This window comes from Elephas maximus, chromosome 20 (assembly GCF_024166365.1).
Source record: "Elephas maximus indicus isolate mEleMax1 chromosome 20, mEleMax1 primary haplotype, whole genome shotgun sequence".
NCBI classification, from domain to species: Eukaryota; Metazoa; Chordata; class Mammalia; order Proboscidea; family Elephantidae; genus Elephas; species Elephas maximus.
This window is the reverse complement of record NC_064838.1, coordinates 35,988,659-36,012,479: the sequence shown is the minus strand read 5'-3', so window position 1 is coordinate 36,012,479 and position 23,821 is coordinate 35,988,659. Positions and strand designations below refer to the sequence as shown.

General features: G+C 43.7%; 1 protein-coding gene across 1 annotated transcript in view; it reads right to left on the bottom strand.

The window, feature by feature from the left end:
- The window catches only part of SLC6A11 (solute carrier family 6 member 11), a 177,952-nt gene that overhangs the window by 18,381 nt on the left and 135,750 nt on the right, over window positions 1-23,821 (bottom strand). The window contains exons 7-9 of the mRNA XM_049861844.1: window positions 22,913-23,016; window positions 14,988-15,112; window positions 2,371-2,483 (exon numbers count right to left, since the gene is read on the bottom strand). Of these exons, the coding sequence (XP_049717801.1) occupies window positions 2,371-2,483; window positions 14,988-15,112; window positions 22,913-23,016 (342 nt within the window). The remainder of the gene's footprint in view (window positions 1-2,370; window positions 2,484-14,987; window positions 15,113-22,912; window positions 23,017-23,821) is intronic.

The following is a 23,821-nucleotide window of genomic DNA, read 5'->3' as shown; positions in this document are numbered from 1 at the left end:
AAGAAAACAATCTTCACCAGAATGTGGCTATGCCTAGGCAAGTCTGGGCAAGTCCAGGCAAGCCTAGAGAGGGTCAATCAATCAGAATCTTGCTGGGAGATTCCTGATTCCACACTATAACTATCCCTGGGAAGCAGCTGCCCTTGGATTCATTGGTTCTTACTTTGTGTGGGCTAACATCTCCCCATCTGAATGTTCCTTATGCTTTTGATAAATCTCGTTTCACTTTTACAGAGTCTGAGAGTTTTACTCTAAGACATGCTGTTGTTTTTGTTGCTGTTGGTGTTTTTATAGTTGCTAATTTTGTCAAACTTTCTGATGTTTTAGCTATAATATTGTAGTAATTAGCATGGGGTTACATTGTGAGTTTCTGCACTGGGTGACACCAATCCTTGTGATGCCACTGGAGGGAAGGAGGAAGGAGGAATCAAGTCTTTTGCTTGTCAGCATGTGTGCGTGTGCGGGGGGGGGGGGGGGGTGCCCTTCCTGGAACCATTTTTTGGCTCCAAATCCTTTCCAATTCACTTCTGCCTCCTCGATGTGCAGACAAAAGGACTGAGGCACAGAGAGGGGAGGTGAATAGCCCAAAGTTACAAAGCTGGTAAATGGTGGAGCTGGGATGCAAACCTAGGTCTGATTCCAAAGCCAGGCTCTGAGCCTCCTGGTTACCCTGCCTCTACATAGGGTTGCCTTTGCACATTCTTTCTCCGGGTCTCAGGGTAGGAAAGGAGATGGGGCTCAGGGGAGGCTGTCATCCAGGATCAAAACTGAAGAAACACCAGAGAGTATGAACTTAGAAGCAGGCAGACCTGGGGGCATGTCCCAGCAAGTCATTTAGCGTCTCTGAGCATCAGTTTCTTCATCTGCAAAGTGGGGATAATGATGCAACAATGAACTGAGATGGTGCTGTAAAGAGCACAACCCAGGTTGGAGGCTGGCAAGGGCAGCACGCACGGAAGTGGGCGCAGCGGCCCCTCCCCTCTCTAACAAACCGCCAGAAGCCTAGATCCCTCTCCACCTAGCAGGCAGAAGATGCTGTCCTGGCTCAGCCCAGAGACTCACAGAGCCGAGGTCCTGGCCCCCACCCCTCTGCTAAGGCAGGGCAGTCACGCACAAGCTGCTGATCCCTCTAGAGGCCTTTAATGCGACAACGGAGTGAAGGTTATCAGCAGAAACACCCAGTGCCTCTGCAGCTCAGCTTAGCATTCTCTGAGAAACTCACTCAGGGGAAGAAATTGGACTTGGCTGGGCTGGCAGACATGCCAGCCATGGGGCTTAGGGGTTAAGTGACTTGTCCAAAGTTCTGGGTGGGGACAGCATCTCATCAGGCTAGCTGGGGCTCTACCCTCTACAGAGGAGGCTGGGGTGGGTGATTCCCCTGCTGTTCAGCCTTGGGGAAGACTGAGTCTATAACCTGCAGTGCAGGTAAAGCTGCTGCCTTGTTAAAACTGGGACTCTTGCTTCTAGAATTTTTCTGTCTAACACAAGCCTGACTCATCAAGAGCCCACAGTATGGTAGTGGATCTATCGGATTTGGCTTGGAGAAGTTCTCTGGGCTCTGAGAGCAATCAGCTGGGATGGTGCAGCAGGGGAAAACTGCAGTTTTCTGGGATTGAGGAGCAAGTGGAAGCCACAGGAAGAGGACTGGAGCTGGGCTGGGAGGGCAGGCTGGAGCAAGGCAGCCATTTAAAGTGCGAGGAGACACAAGTACATCCTTTCTCATGAAGATAAAGGGAAAATGTGCATGTGGATAAACTGCTAGTTCAAATTACACATCCTTCACTGGAGAGGCAGGCTGCAAGGGAAGGAGGGTCAGAGAGGGGCCTAGAGGTCAAGATGGGGACAGAGGGTCAGGCAGGTGGACTGGAGGAGCAGGGGCTGGTGGGAGCACTGAGTCATGGGGGCCCCAGTATGAACAGGGAAGGAAGAAGGGGGTGCTTTTCTAAGCCTCTGGGCATGGGGTGGTTTGGTCAGGGCAGAGGCTAGTATGCTGATGGGGCCCTTGAGTATGATAAACCAGAGTACACTCTGAGGATTTCTTGTACTTTGCCAGGTGGTACTGCTGGGGTGTCTAGCAGAAGTATTTAGCAATTTTTTAAATAAAAAAAGGGGTTGGGAGGTAGAATTCCAGGTGAGGTAAACAGGGTATATGAAGACTTGCAGGGACTTGAGCAGCCATGTTTAGGGGTGACTTTGGAGGGCACCCACTAGACTGGAGGCTGTGCTGGGAAGAAAACCACATGGGGACAGTAAGCAGGGTCTTGACTACCAGGACCAAGAGGTGATAGCTAGACCTGGAGCTGCTCCTAAGAGCAACATCTGGCCTCCCTGCCCATGGCCTTGTGCTCCTCTCTTTCTCTGATCCCTTACCTGGCTATCCAGACCCAAGAAGATAAGCATCATGAAGAACAACGTGGCCCACAGCGGGGAGAGCGGCATCATGGTGACAGCCTTGGGGTAAGCGATAAAGGCCAGGCCGGGGCCTAGAGGGGAAGAAGAGAAAAAAGTGCTGGATGGAGTCCACTCCCTTATCCAATTGTTATTTGAACCCAACATTCACTGAGTGCTTCCTGTGAGCCCAGCACTGTGCCTAATTCTCACTTACATCATGTAAATCTCCCAGCCCCACCACAAAGTTGGTGCTATGATGATGTATAGGAAGATAAGCAAGAGGATAGAGTCTGGAAGGGTTAGGATTCAAACCCAGGTCAGTCTGGCACACAGACCTGCTAAACAGTCCTAGCTGATTCAGACAGTCTAGACTGAGGCAAGGGCCAGGCCGCCGATGATTCTGTATAGGTAGTTAGGGGTCCAGGCTTGCAGAAATGCTGTGCCACCCAGGCTGCCCCTCCCTTTGGGTTTCTCTGCTCGTTTCCCAGGTCCACACTCACTTATTTCAGCTGCTCCAAATAAATGGCTTGGTTAGCCTGTCCTGGAGATGAACCTTATTAATATTAGAGGGAAGATATCTGATATTAAAGATACCTGATGTAGCACAGTGGTTAAGTGCATGGGCTCTGTTAGCCAGATGGCCTGGGTTCATATCCTGGTTCTTTCATTATTTACTGTGATCTGTGTCTCTGTTTCCCCAGCTGAAAAATGGGGATGATAAAGTCCTATCTCATATGGTGGTTGTGAGAACTCAGTGACATAATACAGAATATGGAAAGCACTTCAAAGGTAAATGCTCAATACATGTTAGCTGTGATTTGGTTTTTACTTGAAAAAACACGTTTATAAAGGTATACTTGACATCCAATAAGCATCTTTTTTAAGTGTACAGTTGAATGACTTTTGAAAAGTGTATAAACCCAGGTAACCACTGCTGCAATCAAGATATAGAACATTTCCATCACTCCCTGTGCCCCTTTGTAGTCTATTCATCTCCATTCCCTGCCGGCACTTTAGGGTTAGCTTTGCCCATTCTTCCTAGGAATGAAATTGCCAGGTGTCTTAGTTATTTAGTGCTGCTATGAGTCGGAATTGACTCGACAGCAGTGGGTTTAGTGGGTATAACAGAAACACCACAAGTGGATGGCTTTAACAAAGTTTATTCACTCACAGTCTAGTAGGCTAGAAGTCTGAACTCAGGGTGCCAGCTCCAGGGAATGGCTTTCTCTTTGTTGGCTCTGGAGAAAGGTCCTTGTCATTAATTTTCCCTTGGTCTAGGAGCTTCTCCATGCAGGGACCCCTAGGTCCAAAGTATGCACTCTTCTCCTGGCACTGGCACTGCTTTCTTAATGGTATGAGGTCCCCATATCCCCCATGTCCCTCTGCTCACTTCTCTCTTTTATATCTCAAAAGAGACTGGCTTAAGACACAACCTTATCTGGTAGATTGAATCCTGACTCATTAATATAATAAAAAATATAATAACTGCCACTAATTCCACCTCATTAACATCATAGAGGTATAGTTTACAACACATGGGAAATCACATCAGATCACAAAATGGTGGACAATCGTGGACAATCACACAATACTGAGAATCATTGACTAGCCTAGTTGACACACATTTTTGGGGGGACACAATTCAATCCATAACGCCAGGTCATATGGCAAGTGTATGTTTAATTCTCTGGGAAATGTCAAACTGATTTCCAAAGTATCTGTGCCATTTTACATTCCTATCAGCAATGTTTGAGACTTCCAGTGGCTCCTCATCCTCGCCAACACTTGATATTATCAGTCTTTGATTTTAGTCATTACAGTGGGTGTCAGGTGTTAAATCACTATGGTTTTACTTTGCATTTTCCTGATGACTAACGACATTGAGTATCTTCATATTGCTTTTTGGCCATTCATATATCTCCTTTTGTGAAGTACTTGTTTTGAGCACTTTACCCATTTTTATTGGGTTCTTTTTATTGAGTTGTGAGAGTTCTTTATATGTTTGGGATATAAATTCTTTGTCAGAAAAGTATTAAAGATATTTTCTCCCAGTCTGTGGCTTGTCTTTTCAACTTTTTGTCTTTTGAAGAGCAGAAGTTAAAAAAGTTCCGATTGTTTATTGCTAGTATATAAAAAACACAACAGATTTTTGTTTATTGTCCTTTTAGCCTGCGACCTTGCTAGCTAAATTCACTTATTAATTTTTGTGATTTTTTTTTTTTTGGGGGGGCAGGTTTCTTAGGATCTTCTATGTGGTCAAGCATGTTGTCTATGAGTAAAGACAGTTTTTACTCTTCCTTTCCAATCTTTATTTTTTTTTTCTTGTCTTACTTCAATCTCTAGGAACTCCAACACAATACTGAATATAAACCGAGAACACACATCCTTGTTTTGCTCCTGCTTAACGTTGATACAATAGTATTAATTAAAGAACTTACTCATATTTTACCAGTTTTTTTCCATAATGTCTCTTTTCTGTTCCAGTATCCAGTCTTAGGTTTAGTTGTTGTATCTCCTTAGTCTCCTCCAATCTGTGACAACTCTTCAGTATTTTCTTGTTTTTCATGACCTTAACACTTTTGAGTACTGTTCATTATTTTACAGAATGTCTCTCAGTGTGGGTTTGTCTGATGTTTTCTCATGGTTAGACTGAGGTTATGCATTTTTGGCAAGAACACCTCAAAAGTGATGTTGTGTCCTTCTCAGTGCATTGTATCAGGGGTACATCATGCCAATGTCTTATTACTGGTGATGTTGATCTTGATCACTTGGTGAAGTTGGCGTCTTCTGCATTTCTCCACTAAAAAGTTACTGTTTTCCCCTTTGTAACTGATAAATACCTTGGGTGTGGGGGTAATACTTTGAGATTATGAAAATATCCTGTTTCTCCTCAAACTTTTGCTCACTGTTATTTGCATCCATTGGTGGGTCTTACCTGCAACAATTATTACTGAAGTGTTTTCCTAGTGGTGATTTTGTATTTTCCTCATTCCTTTTACATTTGTTAATTGTCATTCTTCTTTAAGGAAAAGTTATCATTTATTTAGATCAATATGGTGACTCCTGGGTATTTAGTTTAGTCTATGGGTTATGATCCATACTACACTATATATTTTGCTGCTCATATTGTTCCAGCTTTGGCCTTTGGGAGCTCCTTCAGGTTGATTTCTATGTCCTTTTGACATGTCTCCATCCTTTTTCTGAGCACTTATATTCTGGCACTATGAAATGTTCTAGTTTCATCTTGTCCTGCTCCAGAACTGAAATCAACTGCTATTCCACAGAGTTGTGTTCCTTTTATTGGAGAATGGTGTTTAGAAACCAAGATCTGGGCACTAGGTATGCTCATTACTGCCGGGAAGTCATTGCTTCTAGGTCCTCTCAGCATACAGACCTAGGAAATATATGCATGTGAACCCCCATACAGTACTACGGCTATGTTCAGTTGTTACTGTTTGTACTCCATTTTGGGTTCTACCCACAAATAATCATTATTTATTTCAGGGGAAGGAAGTACCTGAGTCTCTGAGTGGTGCAAGCAGTTAACATGCTCAGCTGCTAACTGAAAAGTCAGAATTTTGAGTCTACTCAGAGATGCCTCAGGAGAAAAGCCTGGCAATCTACTCCTGAAAAACCTGCCATTGAAAACCCTGTGGAGCACAGCTGTGCTCTGACACACATGGGGTTGCCATGAATATGAATCAACTCAATAACAACTAGTTACATGAAACATTACCAAGGTTCTAAAAGTCAGAGCTAATAAAAATGATAATTTAAGAAGTGTGACTTTATTCTCATCCGTACTAATTCATTCCCATTCCTCCTTTCTTTCCAACCCTTTTCCAACCATACCCTATAGATAACTAATCGTTTTAGTTTTTAGTATATCCTTTCTGTATTTCTTTTGCACAAATGAGCAGAATTATTTTCTTATATCTTCTTCTTTATCACATGATGGATAACATGCTATAAATACTTGCTTTTTTATTTAACAGCATATCCTCGAAATTGTTTATTTTTATAGCTGCATGGTATTCCACTGGGTAGATATACCACAGTTTATTCAACCGCTCTCCTACGTGTGGGAATTTAGGTTGTTTCCAATATTTTCCAATGCAAACAATGCTGCAATGAATAGCCTTTTAATATTGCTGGAGATGTATGTCCTGGTAGATTCCTAGAAGTGGGGTTACTGGATCAAAAAATAAGTGCATATGTTGTTTTGCTAGGTACAGCCAAATTTCCCCCAGCTCCTTGTAACCTGTTTGCCTTCCACCAGCAATGTATGAGACCGCCTTATCAACGGAATGTGGTGTTATACTTTTAATGTTTGCTAGTCTGATAGGTGAGAAATGGTATCTCAGGGTCGTTTTTATTTGCATTTCTCTAGTTATGAGTGAGTCTGAATATTCTTTTATATGTCTGAGGGCCATTTTCATACCTTCTTTTGTAAATTGTTAGTATCTTTTTACATTTTTCCAATGGGTTTTTGGTCCTGTGTCCCTCAGTTTTTTAAGAGTTCTTTATATATTAGGGATATTAGACTGTTCTCTGTGGTATGTATGGCAAATATTTTCTTCCAGGTTGTTAGAAGTCTTTGTTTATGGTAATTTTTTTTTTTGCCATGCAGTTTATTTTTATGAGTTGAATTTATCGATTTTTTTTATATTTATAGTTTTGAATCAGAGTTAGAATGCCATTTCTGACACCGAGGTAAAGAGGAATTAATCCATGGTTTCTTCTAGCACTGACATGGTTTCAGCTTTTTATACTTAATTCTCGATTCATTTGGAGTTTATTCTTGTGTATGATAGGAAGTAAAAATCTAATTTTGTCTCTTTCCAAGTGGCTACCCAGTTATTCCAGCACTGATTCTTAAAAAGTCCATCTTCACCACATGATTTCAAATGTCACTTTTATCATATACTAAATTTCCATATATACACGGGTCTATTTATGGACTTTCTATTTGATCCCACTGGTTTATTTGGCTATTTATGCACGCTGTTTTATTATAAAGGCTCTTTTTATATAAAGTACATTTTAATGTCTGGTAAGGCTAGTTTTTCCCCTGTAGCTTTCATTTTTCAGTGTTTACCTGGCTATTTTTGCATGCTTATTTTTCCATATAAACTACAGTATGAATTTGCCTAGCTCCATAAAATAGCCAGTTGGTATATCTGTATCAGTCTACCACTCATCTGTCAGTTTGTCGTACTGTGGTGGCTTGTACGTTTCTGTGATGCTGGAAGCTATGCAACCAGTATTGTAAATACCAGCAGGGTCACCTATGGTGGACAGGTTTCAGTGGCGCTTCCAGACTAAAAAAAAAAAAAAAGAGACTAGGAAAGCCTGGAAATCTACTTCTGAAAATTAGAAAATGAAAACCTTACGGATCACAGCAGCACGCTGCCGGATTTGCTTGCTTTGCACAAGTCATCAGGAGGAATCAATTGCTAGAGGGAAGACATAATGTTTGGTGAAGCAGAGGACCAACAAGGGGAGGGAGACCTTTGGTGAGACAGACTGGCACAAAAGCCCCAACAATGGACTTGAACATACTGGCAGGTGTGAGGATGATGTAGAACGGGGTGACATTTTGTTCTGTCGTACCTAAGGCTGCTATGAGTTGGAACTGACTTGATGGCAGCTATCTATTTTTATTGGTATTGCATTGCATTCATGAAGAATCTTGGAAAGAATGATCTTTACAATGTTGCGTTATTTTATATAAGAACAGAGACGTGTTTCTATTTGTTCGAGTCTACTTTTGTGTCTTTCAAGAGTGTTTTAATATTTTGCTTACATAGGTTTTACAAATTTCTTGTTAAATTCATTCCTTAGTAATTCATCTTCTCTGTTGCTATTGTAAAATGGGATTTTCACTACTATTATCCCCCCTGTTTCCTATTTGTGGACATGAAGGCTATAGATTTTTGTATCTTAATTTTATATCTTGTTACTTTACTGAATTCTTTTATTGTTTGGGGTAGGTTTACCCTTCTATCTCTGGGGTTTTTGCAGGTATACTATCATATGATTTGCAAATAGAGATAGGTGTACTTTTCTTTATCCATTCTTATGCCTCTAGGTTTTTTTCTAATTGCCATTGGTTAATACTTCCGGCAGAATATTGAATGGTAGTGGAGATAGTAGGCATCCTTACCTTGTTCCTAATCTCATGAGAATGCCTCTAGCATTTTCCCATTAAGTAAAATACTGGCTTTAAGACTACAGTGTGTGTGTGTGTGTGAGAACATGTTAAAAATATCTCTTGATTTCTATTTTGTTGAGTGTTTTCTTTTTAATCACGAATGGGTGTTGAATTTTGTTAAAGGCTTTTTCAGCACCTATGGAGATAAGGACTTTTTCCTTAGATCTATTCATATAGTATATAGTATTAGTAGATTTCTTAATATTGAACCAACCTTGCATTGTTTCCTGAAATAAATCCCACTTGATCATGGTGTGTTACCTTCTTAATGTGGTGTTAGAGTCTGTCTGATAATATTCAGTATTTTTGTATTGTTATTCATGAGTGATACTGGTCTGTAGTTTTCTTTGTATTGTCTTTATTGGATACTGATTTAGGTATCAATGTCATACATGCTTCATAAGTTAGGAGTTAGGAGGTTTTTATTCCTTTTCAAAGCTTTAGAATGATTAATCGTGCACTGAGCCTCTCTGGTCTTTGAAAGTTTGATAGAATTCCCCTGTGAAGTCATCTGGGCATGGTGCTTTTTTTGTGGAGTAGTTCTTCAATAACTTTCTCTATTTCTAAATCAACAGTGGTCAATTTTGGTAACCTGCATTTTCCTAGGAAAATATTCATTTTAAATTTATGTGCATAAAGGTCTGCAAAACAGCCTCTTACCATTTTTAAAAAGTTTCTTTTGCTTCAATAGTTATTTCCCCCTTGTCATTTCTTCTCTTTCTTTTTTTGGGTTGAGGTGAAATTCACATAACATAAAATTAACCATTTTACAGTGAACAGTTCAGTGGCATTTAGTACATTCACAATGTTGTACAACCACCCCCTCTACCTAGTTTCAAAACAGTTCGTCATCCTAAAAGGAAACCCCACACCCGTTAAGCAGTCACTACCTACTACTCACTCCTTAGTTCCTGGCAACCACCAATCTGCTGTCTTTACGGATTTACCTATTCTGGATAATTTCTATAAATGGAATCATGCAATGTGGGACCTTGTGTGTCTGGCTTCTTTCACTCAGTATGTTTTTGAGGTTCGTCCATATCATAGCCTGTATTAGTACAGTCGTCCCTCAGTAACCATGGCGGACTGTTCCAGGTCCCCCTGCGAATACCAAAATCCACGGATTCTCAAGTCCCTTATATAAAATGGTGTAGTATTTGTATATAACCCATGCATATCCTCCTGTATACTTAAATCATCTCTAGGCGACTTATAATACGTAATACAATGTGAATGCCATGTGGATAGTTGCTTCATCACAATTGAAGACTTGCTCTGGAAGGTAGCCTTTCTCTTCTATGAGTTTCTTGAACTCTTCTGGGAATGCTGACGCTGCCTGGGCATCAGCTAATGCCAATTCTCCAGTGATCTTGAAAGTCTTGAGATTCTTGAGTGTTATATATATGTGGCTAGTCAAACATCCCTTACTAGCCTGAAAGTCCTTCCTCTCGCTCTCCTCAACCTCCTCACACTTAGCCTTTGAGGGACTGCTTTGACCACCCCATTGTTTTTTTCGAGCCATTTTTTCTTTTTTCACAGAAACAAAGGGTGCCCACAATATAAGTAGTGAAAGAACAAGACACAAGGCAAACAATGCTCAAACAAGCGCTGAAAGAGACTGAAGGTCTGTGAAATGGTGGGAGGCTACAGCAGGGTACGCCCACACATCATTTTATTCATGTGGATTCAGCGCAGTGCTCAACGCATGGCAAATTCAAGTTTTGCTTTTTGGAACTTTCTTTTCTTTTTTTTAAGTTTTCAATCTGAGGTTGATTGAATCTGCAAGTTAGGAACCTGTGGATATGGAGGGCCAACTGTACTTCATTCCTTTTTATAGTTGAATAATATTCAACCATATTGTATGGAGAGACTACACTTTAGTTTATCCATTCATCCACTGATGGACAACTGGGCTGTTTTCACCTTTTGGCCATTGTACTTTGTCATTTCTTATTGTGAGTTTTTGCCCTTTTGAGTTGAAATTCACATAACACATGATTTTAAAGTGTATAACTCAGTGGTATTTAGTGCGTTCACACTGTTGTGCAACCACCACCTCTCTCTATTTTCAAAATTTTTGCATTGCCCCACGCCCATTAAGTAATTTCTCCCCATTCTGTGCCCCTCCCAATTCCCTGGCAACCACTAATCTGCTTTCTGTCTCTATGGATTTGCTCATTCCAGACATCCTTTTTTTCTCCGTTAGGTTATCTAGCTGCTTATCTATTTTAACTTAGAAATCCCAAGATTTTGATATATTAATTAGATTCACTGTTTCTCTATTCTCTGTTGTTTTTGTTAAGTGCAGTAGAGTTGATTCTGTTCATAGCAGCCCTGTGTACAACAGAACAAAACACTGCCTGGTCCTGCGTCGTTCTCACAATCATTGCTATGTTTGAGCCCATTGTTGTAGCCACTGTGTCAATGCATCTTGTTGAGGGTCTTCATCTTTTTCCCTGACTCTCTACTTTACCAAGCATAATGTCCTTCTCCAGGGTCTGGTCCCTTCTGATAACATGTCCAAAGTACATGAGACGAAATCTTGTCATTCTTGCTTCTAAGGAACAATCCAGTTGTACTTTTTCCAAGACAGATTTGTTGATTCTTCTGGCAGTCCATGGTATATTCAATATTCTTCGCCAACACCCTAATTCAGAAACATCAATTCTTCTTCTGTCTTTCTTATTCATTGTCCAGCTTTCACATGCATATGAGGCGACTGAAAACACCATGCCTTGGGTCAGGCGCACCTTAGTCCACAAAGTGACATCTTTGCTTTTTAACATTTTAAAGAGGACTTTTGCAGTCATTTAATCTCTGAACTGCTGCTTCCATGGGTGTTGATTTGAACCCCAGTAAAATGAAATCCTTGACAAATTCAATCTTTTCTGCCTTTATCATGCTGTTGCTTATTGGTCCAGTTGTGAGGATTTTTGTTTTATGTTGAGGTGTAATCCATACTGAAGGCTGTAGTCTTCATCTTCATTGTGTTTCAAGTCCTCTATGCTTTCAGCAATCAAGGTTGTATCATCCGCATATTGCAAGCAAGGTTGTACCATTCGCATATTGTTAATGAGCCTTCCTCCAATCCTAATGCTGTGTTCTCCTTCATATGTGTTCAGCTTCTCAGATTATTTGCTCATCATACAGACTGAGTAAGTAAGGTGAAAGGATACAACCATGACACATACCTTTTCTGACTTTAAACCGTGCAGTATCCCCTTGTTCTGACTGAACGACTGCTTCTTGGTCTATGGACAGGTTCCACATGAGCACAAGTGTTTTCGAATTCCCATTCTTCGCAATATTATTCCAATTTGTTGTGATCCACACAGTTGAATGCCTTTGCACAGTCAATAAAACCCAGATAAACATCTTTCTGATATTCTCTGCTATCAGCTAAGATCCATCTGACTGACATCAGCAATGATATCCGTCGTTCCACGTCCTCTTCTGAATCCGGCTTAAATTTCTGGAAGTTCCTGGTCGATATACTGCTGCAACCACTTTTGAATGATCTTCAGCAAAATTTTACTTATGTGTGACATTAACGATATTGTACAGGCTCTGCTTGAGCACAATCAAGTGCTCTACCTCCATTCTCTGCCTCGTTTATTTCTGCCATTATCTTTTTTCTTCCTTGTGCTTTCTGTTGCTTTATGTTGTTGTTTTCCTAGTTTTTTGAGTTAGAAATTTATGTTCATTATTTCATTTATACTGATAGAAGTGTTTAGCGCGGCGAGTTTTTCTCAACTCACAGCTTCAAAAACATTCCATAGATCCTGATATGTAGTGTTTTCAATTTTCATTATTTTTATCAAAGTCTATAATTTCAGTTTGTATTTCTACTTTTAGCTGAGTTTTTTCCCCACTCTTTGTCTCCAGGTGGAATGACCTATTTTTTGTTTTACTAGAAATTTCTAGTTTTATTGCGTTGTGATCCAAGAGTACTGTCTGTAATATTTCTATTCTGTGGAAATAACTGATTTTTTTTTTTTATTGCATTTTAGGTGAAAGTTTACACAGCAAATTAGATTCTCATTCAACAATTCATATACAATTTGATTTGTGACATTGGTCTACAATCCCTGTAATGTGGCAGCTCTCACCACTTCCATTCTGCCTGCCCCGTTTCCATCCATCCAGCTTCCCTGCCTCTCATTGTCTTCTCATCTTTGCTTTTGTGTAAATGTTGACCATTCGTATAGTTGATTGTTTAAAGGAGCACATGCCTCACAGATGTTATTGTTTATTTTATGAGATAATTTATTATTTGGCTGAAAGGTGACCTCTGGGAGTGGCTTCACTTCCAGGTTAAAAAGGTATCTCAGGCGATAGTCTTGGTGATGCTTTGTCACTTAATATGTCACTGTGTGTGTATGAACATGCTGTAGATAGCTGAGAAGAATGCTTATTCTCTGTTATAAGAATATCTATACATACTCATAAGATCTATCCCACTGGTTATGTTGTTTAGATCATCTATCTTCTTACTCATTTTTATCCATGTGTTCTGCTTTGCACTGAGAATGGTGTACTAAAGTTTCCTATTGCTAGTGTTTCTATCTCTACCTCTGATTGTACACAGTCATGAGGAAGGCGGACCCTGGTATGGACAGAGCGGAGCTTGGTAGCCATTTTGCTGTTTCAATGTCCGTACCTACTGCCCAGGCCAGTTCAGTGGTGAGAGAGGTGCCGCCCTCGCTGTGAACGCTGGGCTAACAGTCACACCCCAGATCAGGATTCTCACTGGGGGCAGTGTAGCCCCAGGGGTGTTTGAGGTTGTCACAATGAATGGGAGACACCACTAGCACTGAGTAAGTGGAGACGGGAGGGCTGCCTCCTCCTATTTCTCTTGACAAACTGTTCCACCAGACATTTTCGTAGGTTAAAAATTTATATATTTATATAAAAATGGTATTTATAATTATCTGAGCCTAGAATATAACTCAGAAACCCTGGCGGCGTAGTGGTTAAGTGCTACAGCTGCTAATCAAAGGGTCGGCAGTTCGAATTCGCCAGGTGCTCCGTGGAAACTCTAAGGGGCAGTTCTACTCTGTCTGTACGGTCGCTATGAGTCGGAATCGACTCGACGGCACTGGGTTTGGTTTTTTTGTTTTTTTGGTTTAGAATATAACTCTGCTTAATGTTTTTTTTTTTTTTTAAATGTGTAAAAATATTTTCTTTTTTTTAACTTTTTAATATATTCTGAACTTTCCCAGAATTCAAGTACATGTAAAGCAAGGTAAGAGTTATTCACTATTTTGCACAGTTACCTCAGCAATGATAACCACACCTTTGATGTGTTTGATACAAACACACGTCAGTCTGCATTTAAGGTTGCCACATGCATGGTGACTCCAGGCCAGGGAGAGGGAGAGACTCTCCAAGCAGAGTGAACAGCATATGCAAAGGCCCTGTGGTGGGAGGGAGTATGTTATATCCGAGAAGTGAAAGCAGAGCACTGAGTGAGTGTAGGGGAACAAGGTGGGTGAGGCGGCTGGTGAGGCTGCAGAAGGTGGATAATGCAGGCTTCAGGGGCCGTGCAGAGAGGCAAGTGCAAGGTTCCTACAGTCACCAGGGAAGCGATGGTGCTCTGGACTGGGGGAGACAGAGGAGCTGGAGGGAAGTGGTGTGATCACAGGGAGACTGAATCTATGGAAGTTGGGGATGCCTTAGATTCAGGAATGGTGAGGTATCATAGATTGATCTGTGTCCCCCCAAAATATGTGTATCAACGTGGCAAAGCCACGATTCCCAATATTGTGGGACTGCCCACCATTTTGTCATCTGATGTGATTTTCCTTCATGTTGTAAATTCTATCACTATGATATTAATGGGATAGATTAGCTGCAGTTATGTTGATGAGATCTACAAGATTAGATTGTGTCTTAAGCCAATCTCTTCTGAGATCTAAAAGAGAGAAGCGAGCAGAGAGACATGGGGACCTTACATCACCAAGAAAGTGCAAAGCGCGTTCCTTGGACCTGGGTCCCTGCACTGAGAAACTCCTCAACCAGGGGAAGATTGATGACAAAGACCTTTCTCCAGAACTGACAGACAGAGAAAGCCTTCCCCTGGAGCTAGCGCCCTGAATTTGAACTTGTAGCCTACTAGACTGTGAAAGAATAAATTTCTCTTTGTTAAAGCCGTCCACTTGTGGGTATTTCTGTTATAACAGCACTAGATGACCAAGACGGGCGATATCAAGGTTTCCCTCCCAGGTAATTCCCAGGGTCCTGGTTTGTGAATGGATGGTGGGGCTACTTTCTGAGACATAAACCCAGAAGTTGAGGGGGTCTTATTTTCATTATAATCATCCTCAAGGCCTCCCCCACAACCTTCCCTGGCCTTTCATGTCCCCATCCTTGGCAAACTTACCTGACTCCGCAACCTCAGCAATGGGGACCCCCTGTTCGTACGCCATGAAGCCCAGGACTGAAAAGATGGCAAACCCGGCCACGAAGCTGGTACCGCTGTTCAGGCAACAGAGCATGACGCAGTCCCTGTGGGTTAGCAGCGAGAGGGCCCCAGGTCAGAGCAGGGCAGAGCAGTGTGCGGCTCACACACCCAACCCGGGCATCCCAGCTGCCCTGTGGGGTGGGCAGAGCGTGTGGATATGGACAGCCCTAGCTTCCTAATGAGGCTTGAGGTTGAGTGAGGCCAGGTGGCTGGCCCACAGTCGCAGATTCTCCTGCAATTCCAGAAGATAAGAAGGTCACAGATCAAAAGCATAGAATGGGGGTGGGAAGGAAGGGAAGCTGGAGTGGAAAAATGCAGAACTAGGCGAGAATACAGAGACAAACCAACAGTCCCCTAAATCCCTGGTAGGAGAGAAAACCAGGGAAAGTAAGACAGGATTGTAATCCCGGGAGATCAGAGCAAAGAAGGGCAGGAGAAGCCTCTGTGTAAGAAATGGTGGCTTCTCAACTGGGGGGAGGGGGGGTGCCTGTGGGTATCACCGTGCTATGGATTGAATGGTGTTCCCCCCACATTATGTTGAGTGGTCTTCCCTGTACCTGTATATATGATCTTATTGGGAAATACGGGGTTTCTTTTGTTACATTAACAAGATCACACTAGAATAGGGTGGGTCCTAAATCTAATCACTTTGGAGTTATAAAAGGGCCAGAATAGACACAGACACACACAGGCGAAGACAGACACCATGTGAAGATCCCTCTACAACCCAAGGGATGCCAAGGAATGTACAGGGCTACCAGCAACAAAGGACCCTCTCCTGGAGCTGATGCCCTGATTTGGCCTTCTAACCTCCAAAACTGTGAGAAAAAAATTCCTGTTATTTAAAGTCAACCACTTGTGGTATTTTTTGTTATGGCATCATGAGGAAACTAAGACATACCTGGAGCTCCCAGCAGCCTTGGGGAAGTCAGGCTTTATGGCGGTACCCACCTGGCCCAGCTATTTCACTGGAATAGCCTCTCGCAGACCTGGCTGCTCTCCTCTGCATGGGAACAAGGCCCATCAAGGGCCTGACCCCCTCATGGAGGGATTTATCAGTATAGTGACTGTCACTGGCTCTTAGGAAGGGTTCACCAGCATAGAGCCATGAAGGAAACGGGTCCAGACCAAGGAGAAACCAGATGACAGATGAGGGGACTCTATCAAGATGATGATGGCACCCTCAGTCCTGGCCCTTCCTCCTACATGCAACGCAAACTCAAGCCGCCAAGTCATAAAGTCAGCCTCTTAGGTCTCAGCCACTGCAGAACATGGACTTAGGAGTTAAGATAGGGTACCTGTTTGTTGTCGTTAGCTGTTGTCCAGTCACCCTTGCCCAGGGACAACGGAACAAAACATTGCCCAATCTTGTGCCATATCCATGAGGGGTTACTGATTAGACTGCTGTGATCCACAGGGTTTTCACTGGCTGATTTTTGGAAGTAGATTACCAGGCCTTTCTTCCTAGTCTGACTTAATCTGGAACCTAGAGAAAAGAAGGTACGCCTCATTCTTGGTGCTTTCTCCTGGTTGGACAGCTTGAACCGCTTAGACTGCTAAGAACCTCCTTACCTTGTACTCAACCCAAATCTGCCTTCCGCAATAGGTCTTAGTTCTATCCTCCAAAGCCTTTGGCATTGGGAGATTGAAGATAGTGGCCCTATATCCCCGTTTTTTTTTTCTCTCTATTAAATGCCCCAGTTCCCTTACTAATTCTCCATCCTGCTCATGATCTGTAATACACTCGTTTGTCAAGGCCTCGCTTCAGATGTCACAACCAGGACTAAGTGCTATACTCTAGAATAGACCAGGACTCTCACCTCCTTTATCCTGACACCGTACTCTTTGTAATGCAACCAAAGGTTGCACTTATGTTTTTGGTGACTGGAACACACTGTTGCCCTACAATGACCCTAGGAATCAAAGGCATAGTGGAGAGAGCATTAGGCTGGGGTCAGGATTCTTGGGTTCGAATTCTCCCTGTATGATCTCCCCTTGGGCTTGGCCTCACCATGTATAAAATGGGGCGCTTAGATAAGAGGGTCTCTTGGGCCTTGTGACAGATTGTTTTTCAGGGGGTAGTCACTCCCCCTACCTTCTTGGGGGGGATGAAGTACCTCCCCCCATTACCCTGCCCCAGTGACTTTGGATTTAGCTATGGGACTTGCTTTGGTCAATGGGATGTTAGCAGATGAGGTGGAAACAGAGGCTTGAGACGTGTTTGCGTGCGTGATTGAACTTGTCCCTTATCGCTTTCGTGATTTGCCACGACAAGAACCTGTCCCTGGGAGCTGCTGTCCCTGCAGCCTAGACTCCAGGATGAAAACATGTAGAGCAGAATAAATCCTGCCCTGGACCCCGGAGCCAGGCCCCCTAGCCCAAAGTGTCTCCAGCCAACCAGCAGACTTGTGAGCAATGAAAATGTAAAAAATGACATGGAGGCAGTATCCAACCTCCTCTAACTTCACAAGGGGAAAGGAGAATCAAGACCAACAGCCCGAGGCTGATTTCCATGAGGCGGAGATCAGACTTGCCTCCGTTCTCCGCCATCTTTACCAGTTCTAACACCAGTCGTCCCTCCCATGGCACTCTCTACTTTTCTGCTGGGTTCGATAATTCATTGCAACGGCCCTACAGAACTCACAGACAATACTCATGATTATGGGGATTATTAGGGAAATAACAGGTTACAACTCAGGTTCAGGAACACTCAAGTATACAGTTCTTCCATCAGGATAGCCTATTCCAAGCTGTGCTGTCAGGCACACCTCTCCCTGGCCCTAAGTCTCTGTCCAAAGGCACTCAGCTTTCTCTCTCCATGGGCTACGAAGCCCACCGTGCAGTCTCCTGCTGCTGGGTCTCTGCTGCTGCTTCTCGAGCTCTCTGTCTCTTGGATCTAGGAGCTTCTCAGTGCAGGGATCCTGGGTCCAGAGGACATGTTAGCTCCTGGCTGTTCTTCCTTGGTGGTGGCAGTATCTTCTCTCTCCCACCTCTAAACCGAAAACTCATTACTGTCGAGTCAATTCTGATTCATAGTGACCCTACAGGACAGAGTAGAACTGCCCCACAGGGGTTTCCAAGGAGCACCTTGTAGATTCGAACTGCCAACCTTTAGGTTAACAGTCATAGCACTTAACCACTACGCCATCAACTCATTTCAAACCCAGTGGGATGGCAAAACTGACCAATTCCTTTGTTGGGCCACAATTACCCTATCACACAGTCCTGCCCGATCACTTGGGTAGGAGTTACAAGACCATGGCTAGAAAGGCCATATTAAGTAATTCATTACACTGCAGAAAGCAGTTTTTTGTGGTAAACCATTGAGTTTGGGGGACATTTGTTACACAGCATAATTGTGGCAGTAGCTGACTGATACACCAAAAACTGAACCCATTGCTGTCAAGTCAACACTAACTATAGCAATCCCATAAGACAGAGAACCCCTGCCCCATAGAGTTTCCAAGGATATAAATTTTTATAGAAGCAGACTACCACATCTTTCTCCTATGGGGCAGCTGGTAGGTTTGAACCACCAATCTTTCAATTAGCAGCCAAGTGCTTAACCACTGTACCACCAGGGCTCCTTAGCTGACTGATAGAGATCCCTTTAAAGAATTGTGGACTGTGAACATTTGCTGGGCTGAGGACCCAAGGACTTTATCTGCTGGCCTGACTTACCTCCTCTGTTTCCTGAGGCGAAATTGCCTTGACTTATGAAACAGTGGGAAATGCGTGGTACTGGTTGAGGAAAGCATTTTTTCCATATCTTCTACAGTTTGGAATTCCCCTGTACTGTTTTTTAATTACCTGCAATGTGTTAGACCCTGTTGCTGTTGTTGTTGTTGTTATTATTGGTACACTGATTTAATCCTGTGGCTCAGTGAGGGAAGTCACACACTCAAGGTGGGGTCATGACATGAATCCAGTTGTCTCAAACACCAAAGGCTCTGCTCTTTCTAGGAGCTAAACCAAAATGATACTAAGAACAGAGACTTCCAAACCCATGAGGGTGTTGAGAACCAAATGTCCCTCTTATAACATCCCCATCTTCCCCTTGGAGGCTCACAAAGGATCTCCTCACACCACCGGACAGAGGGACAGAGATGCTCTAGAGGGGCTCTGAGGTCCCTTCTAGCCTAGAACAGACCAGGGACGCCTCACCCCCTGCAACACCCAAACCTTCAAGTAGACAGTGCTCAGTAGTATGTGTTCTCAAGTCAGGATTTTCCCGGTCTGGTTTACTTCACTCCAGCCCTCTGCTTCCCACCCCCACCGTCTAGGTGAAAGCCTTATGTAACCAGCACTTTGAAGTCAGCAGGAGCTGAGCTGGGCTCTTAAGACCTCTAGAAGCTATTATGCTGTCAGAAGAGAGGGTACTAATTTACTCCGCTTGAGTTGGGAAGACCCACTTGCAGAACAATTTGGAAAGGGAAGAAAATGAGCCTTCTTATTCTGCAATGTCATCTAGGGGATTGGATTTGCTTCTGCTGATGGAAGGGAAAAACATTCTGCCCATTGGATGGGGAAGCAGAAGGGATCCAAGACGGCCAACATGTATCACCCATGGGCTCAGTAGGGAAGAAAGCTGCCCTTGTAACAAAGACCACAGCTTGGCAAGTAGACAGTCTGACTCCAGTAGTTGGGAAAGCAGTGGCCATCCCTGGATGTGCGGGATAGGGATGCAGGAGCCAGAAAGACTTGGTTCAAAGCCACGTTCCATCACTAGCAATGTGAATGTGGGTACATGACTTAGCCTCCACCAGCCTCAGTTTCCTCCTTTATATAACGGTGTGGGTCCTTCCTTTACTTCCATACACACAAGCCAGCACTCTGCTAGGCACCAGGGATACAGTGGTATACAAGAAAATGCAGCCCCTGTCCTCACAGAGCTGACAGCCTCACTAGAGGGCGTGAACAGTGACAAAGTCATTTCTACAGTGCCTGGCACAGTGCCCGGCACAGAGGGATGCGCGCTGAATGCACACTTCAAACGTGCTGCTGAGGACTGAGCACAGACAGCATGCCTCTCCAACATCCCAAGTGGGCCTCGCTTAGTCCAGACCCCAAGTCCCTGCTTGCGCTGTTCTCCCATCCAGGGCGCCTTTCTCCTCCTGTCCGGGGGATCCTTTTGCATTGGGACTGACAAAGCGCTTTAACTCTCATCCCCCAGCCCAAGCTCCACCTGTGAAATCCTGAAGGTACAAAGGATTATACTTATGGGTAACCTGGTCTCATCTTCGGCCCTTCCAGCAACCCTTTGCCCAGCCACCCCCTATTCACCTCTCTGCCCAAAGATCTCCTGGGACAACAGAACTGGTTACCTAATGGCACCTATGGATTCTGCAATAGATTTTCTTTAACTTCCTGCCCACTTTAACTTCCCCTCTGCCTCAGTTTCCCCAAGTTACAAACTGTATAGCCTGGAGCTATGCAATTCTTGTACCTCCTGTGGCATCAACCCCCGTGTCATGCACTCAGCGGACACACAATAAACGCTGATGACTCAACAGATGAGTTAATACAGTGATCACTAGGCAGCTTTCAGCAGGAGCCCTTGGCTGGAGCTTTAGAGACTTCAGTCAGAGTCTAGACTCTGCCACTTACTCGCTCAGGAACTGGGGACAAGCTACGTGACCTCCACGTGCCTCAATATTCCTATCTCTAATATAATGGTATAATGTGGGAAAACTTCATCATTTATAAAAGTTCTTTCAGATACACAGTCCCATTGGAGCCACACAGTAACCCCAAAGCTTGTTCCAAACGACTGTCCCACCAGCAGAGTGTGAAATGATTCTCTCATGGCACCCTCACCCACGTCAGATAGGGTTAGCGCTCAGACCACGGCCAGTTGGCTAGCTGGGAAAAACTCTCACTCTCTTAAGAGTGTGCTGTTCATTTTTCTACTGGTGCGTTGATCTGCTTGCGTTCTCTACCAGCCGTAGATACAAACCCTTTGAGTATCATACTGCATGTTGCTAAACCAAAAACCAAACCAGTTACTGTGGAGTTGATTTCAACTCATGGCGACCCCATGTGTTCCAGAGTAGAACTGTTCCTTAGGTTTTTCAATTGCCGTGACCTTTCAGAAACAGAGTGCCAGGACCTTTCTTCCAAGGTGCCTCTGGGTGGGTTCGAACTGCCAACCTGTCGATTAGTAGTTGAGCACCTAACTGTTTACACCACCCAGGGACACCTGCGTGTTGCTAGTATGACTTTACCTGTGCAGATAATTTTCATATTTCATTTGGAAGATATGATACAGAAAAATATATAGCTGGTATTTGATAACTTTATTTTTCATTATAAAACCAACATATGCTCAGAATAAAGCAAAATAAGCACTCACTTATACCGCAGAGGAGGACAGAAGACGGGAAAGCTCATCTCTCCACATTTTACTTCTCTGTCCCACTCTCGAGAAGTGGCTATTTTTAATAGCTTTCTGTGTCTCTTTCTAGAAATTTTGTAAGTTCTAGATTTTCATGTGAGCCAATCTGTCACTTTCTTCCTTTGTGATTTCTTTGTTTTGATGTTTTCTACATTCTTTCCATTCAGAAGTGAATACTTTATTCCTAGTTTTAAGATGGTTTTATTTTTTAAAAATATTTAACTCTTTAATCAATCTGACACTTATTAGGGGGAACATACAGAACAAGCTATGAGAATCTAAGGTCCTGGTGTGGTACAAACGGTTTACGCTCATTTACTAACCAAAAGATTGGCAGTTCGAACCCATCTAGTGATTCCTCAGAAGAAAGGCACAGCAGCCTGCTTCTGTAAAGATCGCAGCCAAGAAAAAACCCTATGGAGGTCAGTTCTGCTCTACAATACATGAGGTCGCCATGAGTCAGGATCAACTCAACGGCAACAGGTTTGGTTTTTGCTTTTTATGAGAATCTAACTTTGTTAATTTCCGCAAATTCTTACTCTATCTCAGAAGCATTTGTTGAAAAGCCCTTCCTTTCTCAACTAATCTGCAATCAGGGATGGCGTCTCTGTTCCATAATCTTATTCCTGAATAAGAAGCTCGTGGGCTCAAAGGAGGGATGAGCAGTCTATCCATCCATGAAAGATTCCCTGCTGTGCACAGCCACTGAGCTCAGGAGTGAGAGACCTCAGCCAACAGACCAGTGTCTCAGGGAGACTAGGGTGCAAGGCTCACTTCCGCCAGGCTCTGCTGAGTGGCTGTGTACCTTGCCCTCCGTGGTCGCAGCCTCACTGCAGAAGGTAGATGGCAGGGATGAGAAGCCAGGCAGCCAAAGGTCAGACAGCCTCAGTTGCACCCCCAGCTCTGGGTATGGTTAGCTGCGAGAGGTCAGGGAGAGAGGCCAGTCAGGACGAGGGGCAAGGCAGAGCACTGGACACTCCAGGGTGGGACAGGGGAGGATCCTAGAGTCAAGTGACCAGTGGCAGGGAGCACCTTTCCAGACAGAGGGCAGAAAAACAAGGCCCTTGGTGTCAGGAGACCTGGGTTCCAGCCCTGGCTTTGCCTTAGCTGTGTGACCTTCAGCAAGTCCCTTACCTGCCCTGGGCTCCTGTTTTCTCATCCCTTAAATGAATTGAAGATATATCTTTGCATTATAGGGTGGACTGAAGCTAAAATGAGATTACAGGTGTGGACTGGCTTTGCAACCTGGAGAGCACTCTGTTACTTTTGTCCTTTTTCTAGCTCCTCTGTGGCCCACTTTTTTTGACCCTGGGCAGGGAGAGGCCAACAAAGAGCCTGTTTTTCTGCTCCTGACCCAGAAAGACAGGCATATGGTTTTGTGAATGAGCCTGGCAGCAGGGCAGGCTCGTGGGGTTTGGTGTAGAGCAGGCAGGGTTGGGGAGATGCTCACCTGTAGCAGTTGTTGTTATAATTGTTATAACTTCCCAGAGCAGTCAGACAGCCCAGGCAGATGGCATAGGAGAAAAAGATCTGCGTTCCAGCATCTACCCACACCTGCAGAAAGGCACAAAGACGTGGGCATGAAGAGAAATCAGCTGTGTGTTGAGGGTGGGTGGGGTGGCCCCAGTTCCCCCAAATCCCCCACCCACACCCTGCCCTTCAAAAACTCTTCACAAAGTGACAATCTAGAAGTCCTAACCTCAGGAATACATTTTTTAAAGGAGTTCTATCCTTGGGAGCCATTTAATTAAATATAAGTGTCTTTAATTAATTTCAGGATTTTGCCAGAGGTTATGGTCAATAGTGCACTGAAGAGCAAGAATTTGGAATGTTTAGGACTCTGGCTTCACCACTAACCAGCTGTGTGACCTTGTAAAAGTTATTTAACCTCTCTGAGGCCTACTTCTCTTATTCGTGAACTGGAGAATGAACTTACCTCTCAGAATTGTTAATATGAAATAACAAGTGTAAGCACCTGGGAGTCCATGCCTGCTCAGAAGTCACATTCAACAAAAGCCAAAGCTAGTGATTTCTTTTCCTGGTGATTAAGACTTCCACGGAGCCCTAGTGGCGTAGTGGTTAAGAGCTTGGCTGCCAACCAAAAGGTCGGCAGTTCAAACCCACCAGCCGCTCCTTGGAAACCCTATGGAGCAGTTCTGCTCTGTCCTATGACTCCACAGTACCTAACAACAACAAGACTTCCATGAGAAAACTGTCACAGGATTCTATTCAGGGGGACGCCTTTGCGTAGCTGACCTAAGCATCAGAGGGGTGGGAAAAGAAGGGACGCCCACCAAATCTTTGTCACTTTCATTTAGGTGTCACAGTGGTTAAGCAATTGGCTGCTAACCGAGAGGTT